This window comes from Bombus pyrosoma, linkage group LG10 (assembly GCF_014825855.1).
Source record: "Bombus pyrosoma isolate SC7728 linkage group LG10, ASM1482585v1, whole genome shotgun sequence".
Classification (NCBI taxonomy): domain Eukaryota; kingdom Metazoa; phylum Arthropoda; class Insecta; order Hymenoptera; family Apidae; genus Bombus; species Bombus pyrosoma.
In genome coordinates, this window is record NC_057779.1 from 4,060,051 (window position 1) to 4,067,042 (window position 6,992).

Sequence of the window (6,992 nt, forward strand, 5' to 3'; positions counted from 1 at the left end):
ATATATAAAAATATATAACGTTTTGAATCAATTTAGAAAAATCTATTTATTTCCACAAAATGAACAATTATAACTGTAAAATATTGTTATATTGTACAAAATATATCAGTATCATTATTTTATCGAATCATGAATGAAGACATACATATTAATTTCAATCATCTATCCTATAACTATACTTGGAATACGCCAACTAAAACCCTAAACAAATGATACTGATGGTAATAAACAAATGACTTGAAGTTATGTAATTCGAGAAAGCATGAATTTGAAAACTATTTCAACCCAATTGTATTACAATACACATTTGATATTTGATGCTATATATTTCATCTTTGCAACAAATCATATTCTTATTTTATAATGTAGATGGATGTATGAAAAATTATAAATAAATACATATAAAAAGGAAGGAATTACGATTAAATTACAATTTGGTTTAAGTTATATCACAATCAGTAAATTATAGCATAGAAGCAGATTGAAATAACGAGACATCGATATACTTTATACATTGATGATGTCATGAGGTATAGTGGCACGAATTATGTCTGAGAATTTTTCGTAGGCTACATCAATTTTTGTAACAAATTCGCCAAATTGTAAATATTAGCTTGCGATAATAGTAAATATAACGCTTATTAAGGACGAATACAGAAAGTAAATTGTTTAATAATTGTTATAAATAATCATAGAATTAAAATAAGTCATAACCTCAATTCTACGGTTTATGTTGAAAGTTTTATCACTAAGAGGCGCCACTATCAAGCAATCGCAGTCTCTGATAGACTTTGCCGTGTAAGGAACTTTCATCGCCAATTTAATGTAAATATTACATTTGTTGAGAATTTAGAGTTTATTTTAGCATACATAAGTTCGAAATTATTGTTTGCGTTCCCCGTGCAATTCATTGCTGGGCGTCATTCCGTAATATTTCTCGTTTAGCCGAGATCGGCAATAACCAAAAAATCTCTCCGTAGGTATTCTTTTTTTCCTTAATAATAGCTGATTTTTTCCTTAACATCTCATTAATGTTAAATATTTTATTTCACATCAAGTTCTATAACCCTTCTAAAAAGAATCTAGGTTCTGTCTACATTTTTTCGGATTATGTGACGTTTACTGTTTAGAATAGTACAGTGATTAATTTTTGTTCACCAGCCAATTGTTACACATATTAATAAGTTAAATTGAATATCTGATATCCTTTCTGTGCTTCTCTCCTACGAGATTTTATTCATTAAAATAGTACATACCTTTTTCTTTATTGAAAACATGTTAGAATTAAGAAAAGAAAAAGGAACTTTCCTGAATATATTCTTAAATATTTATTGAAAAATAATAATGCTTATTGTATTATTTATATATTAGACCATTCAAGATAAACATCTGTGTACATACATTGTAAATTTAATTTTGGCTTAATATATATTTGCAAGTAGTATATATACATATGTAATCTAAAATATGTTATAAGCTCCTATCATTATGTTGTTTATAGTTTAGATATTTTCTTACCCTCAGTAGTAAGTATTTGTTAATCTATATTTAAATAGTCTGTCCTCATATAAATGTTGCAAATAAAGGAATGATTCTTTATAAATATTTGGGTTATTAAGCTATTTTTTTTGTGTCTGTTTATGCATTTATACATACATATAGATATATATAGTATTTAAAAAACCATTTGTAATCTTATTTGTCTACTATCATAAAAAATTATTTCTACATTTGACATGTCAATATGATAAGATTATCATTATCATTGGATTTTTTTTTATTGCTTTATTACAGATGTTTGTCTGAAACAATATATTGAGATTTAACTTTACTCTAAGCTCTTGATAAGCTTTTTTGAGAGATTCTAGTGTAAATTAAACAAAATGAGGGTTGTTGCACTAGTCAGTGGTGGTAAAGACTCATGCTTTAATATGATGCAATGTATAGCTGCAGGCCATGATATTGTGGCCTTAGCTAATTTATATCCTGTTGGAAAGGGTAAATAATAGCTGATAAAATCTTTCAATCTATTTAAATATATTATAACCAATGAAACAACTGATTTATAGATGAACTAGATTCATTTATGTTTCAAACTGTTGGATATCAAGGTGTTGAATACATTGCAGAAGCTATAGGTTTACCAATGTATCGTGAACCAACCTTTGGTAGGTCAAAAATGCAAGAAAAGTATTATTATCCAACAGAAAATGATGAAGTTGAAGATCTCTTTAGGTTGTTAAGTAAAGTGAAGGTAAGATATGAAAAAATACATTATAGGATAATTTTGTTAGTTTAATTATTTTAACTTCGTTGACTCCTTAGGAAAAAGAAAATATAGAAGCTGTTTCATCAGGAGCTATTCTGAGTGATTATCAACGAATTCGTGTGGAAAATGTGTAATTATTTAATGCAGATTTTTAAATGTTTAATTCTTATAAAAAAGTTTATGAAACAGAAAATAAAAATTTTATTTTTTAATTTTATAATTTAATTTAATAAAGACAAAAATATCTAATATATTGAAAGTTTATTTTCAGATGTAGTCGTTTAGGACTTGTTTCTCTATCATATCTATGGAGAAGAGACCAAGATGAATTATTAAAAGAAATGATAGAAAGTTCTGTAAATGCAGTTATAATTAAGGTGGCAGCTTTAGGCCTTGAACCAAGGCATTTGGGTAAATCACTTTCTGAAATGCAATCCCATCTTGCCAAAATAGTAAGTAAAATGTCTTAATGATTAATTTAATACAAAAGATTTTCCTTTGATTTCATTTTATATTGGAAGTATTCCAAATATAAATAGCTCATATAAAAAAAGTATATGCAAAGAGAACTTATTGAAATTGTAAACGAGTAGATATATATATATGTTATGTTAATAGCTATATGTTTACTTATAGAAAGAAAAATATGGTGTTAACATATGTGGAGAGGGAGGAGAATATGAAACCTTTATATTAGATTGCCCCTTATTTAGTAAAAGTATTGTAATGTAAGTTCTCAAATTTATTATCAACATGAATGTAAAACGAGTACATATATGTACTTTTTATTTTATTCTAGAGATGAATATGAAAGTGTAGTTCACTCAAATGATAACATAGCACCCGTCGGATATATAAACTTTAAAAAAATTCATGTACAAGAAAAAAATGTAAGTTGAAATATTTTATATTTTTATGAATCTCTAAATAAACCCATAAATAACCAAGAAAAACATTTTCAGGATGGTCTAGAAGGATTAACGTTACAAGAAAGATTAAAAAATGTTCCTATTAAAACCCCATCTGATTACATTACAGAAATAGTTGGACCAGAATTACATGATGGCTGTAATTTATCGGAAGATGAAAACGATGAACATGATTGTACAGACAATAATCTAAGAACTTCGAATTCTGGTAAATTTTAATCGATCAGATTATCTTGTTTATCACATAATAAATTAATTCAATTTACAACAATAATAGGTCAATTTAACCCACCGAGTCCTATGGAAATTTTATATGAGGAAGAAGACTATCCTGATGTGCCAGTAGTAAACAGAAATCAAACTGGCTGGTTCTGGTTTGGCGGTATCGCTGGTAAACATCCGGATGCTAAATCTGCGATGCGAGAGGCATTGGAGAAATTAAGCAGTAGGTAAACTTTAAGTTTTTTAAATCATCTTTTAGTTAATTTTTTTTCGTGTAATATCGTATTTTGGATTTGATGTAGATTGATAAAACACACGTATCGACTGTCTAGGTCTAGTCAAAAAGGAAAATCTTCAAATATCGGACATCGTTGCTGTAACATTATATATAAAAGATATGTCGAATTACATATCTATAAACGAGGTTTATATCTCATGTTTGAACAAAACAAATCCACCAGTTCGTGTATGTGTGGAATGTCCGTTAAATATACATGTTGTACTTGATGCTATAGCCTATAAAGAAACTCAAGACTGTGGTGATAAGAAAATTCACAAACGACATACAATGCATGTTCAGAGCATAAGTCACTGGGCACCTGCAAACATTGGTCCTTATTCTCAAGCTGTTCGTGTGAGTGTACTACCGTTACAAACCAATTTGCGTGCGCGTCTCTGTGTGTATATGTAGACAAAATGTGTGTATGTGCGCATTCATACGCGCACGCACACACATCTGGTTTACAAAAGAAACATAACAGTGAGGTAAACAAAATAAAATTTTTTAGAATGAAAATAAGAAATTGAACATTTAATAAGTAATATAAAAAAACATTTAAATGACACTTACTAATAATTCTGAATCTATTTTAATCAGTATATATATAAAAAAATAACTATATTATTTTTTACAACAGAAATTTTAATTGTTTATTTGATAGGTGGGTGATATTATCTCAGTTGCTGGCCAAATACCACTGGTGCCTGGTAGTATGACTATTCTGAACTTAAATATTAAAAGGCAATGTCGTTTAACGTTGAGGCATATAGATCGTATTGTTAAAGCTATGGACTCGAATACGCAACTCAGGGATATTGTGCAAGGTATTTGTTTTTTGACTCATTCTAGTTATATACCAGATGCACGAAAGGAATGGGAGAAACGAACAAATAATGCTATTGTGGATTACATCGTTGTACCGAATCTTCCACGTGGTGCTCAGGTTGAATGGTGCGTTTGGGCTCATAGAGATAATAATAGATTTGAATGTAAGTATATGAAGGACTAATCTTTATTAAGCAATATTTTTAAAACTCATTTTTTTACAGATGAAGAGACTGGTAAATGCGTAGGCAATTTCAAAGTGGCAATAAGGCGTAGATGGAATTACGAGAATAACGTTTCAGCAATTGTGTGTTATATGTCCACTGGTACATATTTTTGTTTGAATATTTTTACAACTTTTCGTAAACAAATAAAAAGTATTCTATCCTAATTAGGTTCGTCCAATTCAACTGGTAATTTAGCCGCGGAGACGAATTTATCTTCTGCAGAGTTAACTGTAAACGAACTAACAGAAGCACTCGAATATGTATTGTGTAAACTTACAAAGGGATCCCAAACTGTAAATCCGACATGCAATCTACGCATCTTCTACAAAGTCGGCAGTTCGCCAGGACCGAATTTTATTCAGGACATTCTTTCTAAATTTTCTACACGAAATTTAGTCACTACTATTATACCGGCAACGCACTTACATAATTTCAGTACATTTTTATCTATATGTGGTATTAGACACGAGTAAAGCCTAACAATAGTTTTTACGTTGTCAATTATTTACATTAACATTATTGTCTCGTATAAACATTGCAAAGATTTTATTTGCCGTTTAAATTATTTCAATCAATAGATATATGAACTAAGAACAAATTGATTTTGATAAGAACATGAAAATAATTAACGGCTATGTGGAAACTCGACCACGATTGTAAAACTTTATATATATTCTAAAGGATAATTACTTAGCAGTATCAGTGCTCGAATGTAAACGTTATTTTTCACCTTTTCTACTGATTGCTTGTTGGGTTTGCTCAGAATTCACTTGACATCTGTCAATAGTGTATTTATATTCGGCTAGTCAACGAGACGTTAGTGATTTTAAGTCATTTTGTCTCGTTAGTATAAGTGTTCTACATAATGTAAAACACGTTATGCCATCTCATAACGTGTGCTGTATGCTATGCCTCGTTTTTGCTCAAGTTATTTTCTATTTTTCACAATTTCACGATACGTGCGGAGTGTTAAGTGTGTGATTTTATGGAAGAATTTGAAAGCGTGCACAGTCATTTTTATAGTAGCGCTCAAAGTAAACTGAATATAAAAAAATGTATCAGACATACTAGGAGAAACTATACATTCTAACATCAGATATGAAAAAAAAAACTAGTTTATGCCCTCTCTAATTTTAGCCAAAAACATTTAAAAAAGGAGAAAAAAGAAAAAAAAGGAGACTGGAACGATACGCGGAAATTTAAAACACGCACTTCTCAACGATTATCTTCTTTCACTTTTGAAATGCTGCCGATGTTGTTCCGCTATCATTTAGACTTTATATTGAATGGCAGGCATGTAGCTTTGCAAAAAGATATAACAAAATTCGCAACTGTTTCGCAAAAAAGGTATTGTTTAAATCCTCGGTAGTTTCTGCAAAATTGATCTAATGTTTTAAAGATACATCTTGTACAAAAACGATGTGCTATACATATATTAAAATATTTTTGACAGTATAATATTCGATATGCCAAAGTTTGTATTTTACAATTTGGACATTGTTTAATCGATTTTTATGTCATCTTATTTTCTTGTACATATTATTAAATAATCTAAAACATTTTTGCAATGTATTATAAAATGTAATTAGTTTCGAAAACGACAATTGGTTATCAATTACGTGTGAATATCAGGGAAAGATAAAATTCTGATACAAGGAACATGAAATATACTGTTCACGACGTGGATTCTGCGTTACTATAAATATGTAAAAAGATATTTGCAAGGCATACAACTCTCGCAACAAAATACTATTCCGAGGATTATATTGCAAAGAAAAATAAAGAAAGTGATATATATTTTTAAGAAATTGCTATTTTGTTTCATATTTTATTATACTCCCTTTTTTGCCTTCAATATACATATGCATTAATTCTCAGTGCTTTTTTAGAAAACGTACTAATAAATTATAAAATTGTTAAGTTTTTTATAAATTAAAATTAATTCTATAAGTTATTATTGAACTTGTGTGTATGCATGTAACAAATGTAAATATTAAAAAAACAACAGCACATTATGTACATTTAAAAAGAAATGTTAAAAATCATTAGAAAATTTATATAATTCTATGAAGCAGTCTTCTCCCATAATTATTTCTTATTATGATACCTTATTTCTATCTATAAGTAATGAAAAAAGAAGATAAATTATAAACACAATTCATATATAACAAAAAAATTGACTTCTCGATTCATTTTGCAGCAATATCTTCATAAAGGAAAATTCATATCTAAAAATAAAA

The 6,992-nt window shown here is 28.6% G+C and overlaps 1 protein-coding gene across 3 annotated transcripts; it reads left to right on the forward strand.

Annotated features, from left to right (window-relative positions):
* The first annotated feature begins 748 nt into the window (after positions 1-748).
* Positions 749-6,560, forward strand: LOC122571911 (diphthine--ammonia ligase). Of its 3 annotated transcripts, none has more exons than XM_043736227.1 (13): positions 749-825; positions 1,795-1,998; positions 2,070-2,254; positions 2,326-2,399; positions 2,541-2,721; positions 2,906-2,997; positions 3,069-3,159; positions 3,232-3,406; positions 3,476-3,643; positions 3,753-4,054; positions 4,362-4,689; positions 4,750-4,851; positions 4,921-6,560. In XM_043736227.1, exons 2-13 carry the CDS (start codon positions 1,884-1,886, stop codon positions 5,223-5,225), a joined length of 2,118 nt encoding a protein of 705 aa, XP_043592162.1. In that variant the 5' UTR covers positions 749-825; positions 1,795-1,883; the 3' UTR covers positions 5,226-6,560. The 3 variants fall into 3 exon arrangements, with proteins under 3 accessions (XP_043592162.1, XP_043592161.1, XP_043592163.1); XM_043736226.1 differs by having other exon boundaries at positions 773-976; XM_043736228.1 differs by lacking the exon at positions 1,795-1,998 and having other exon boundaries at positions 773-976.
* Positions 6,561-6,992: the final 432 nt, after the last annotated feature.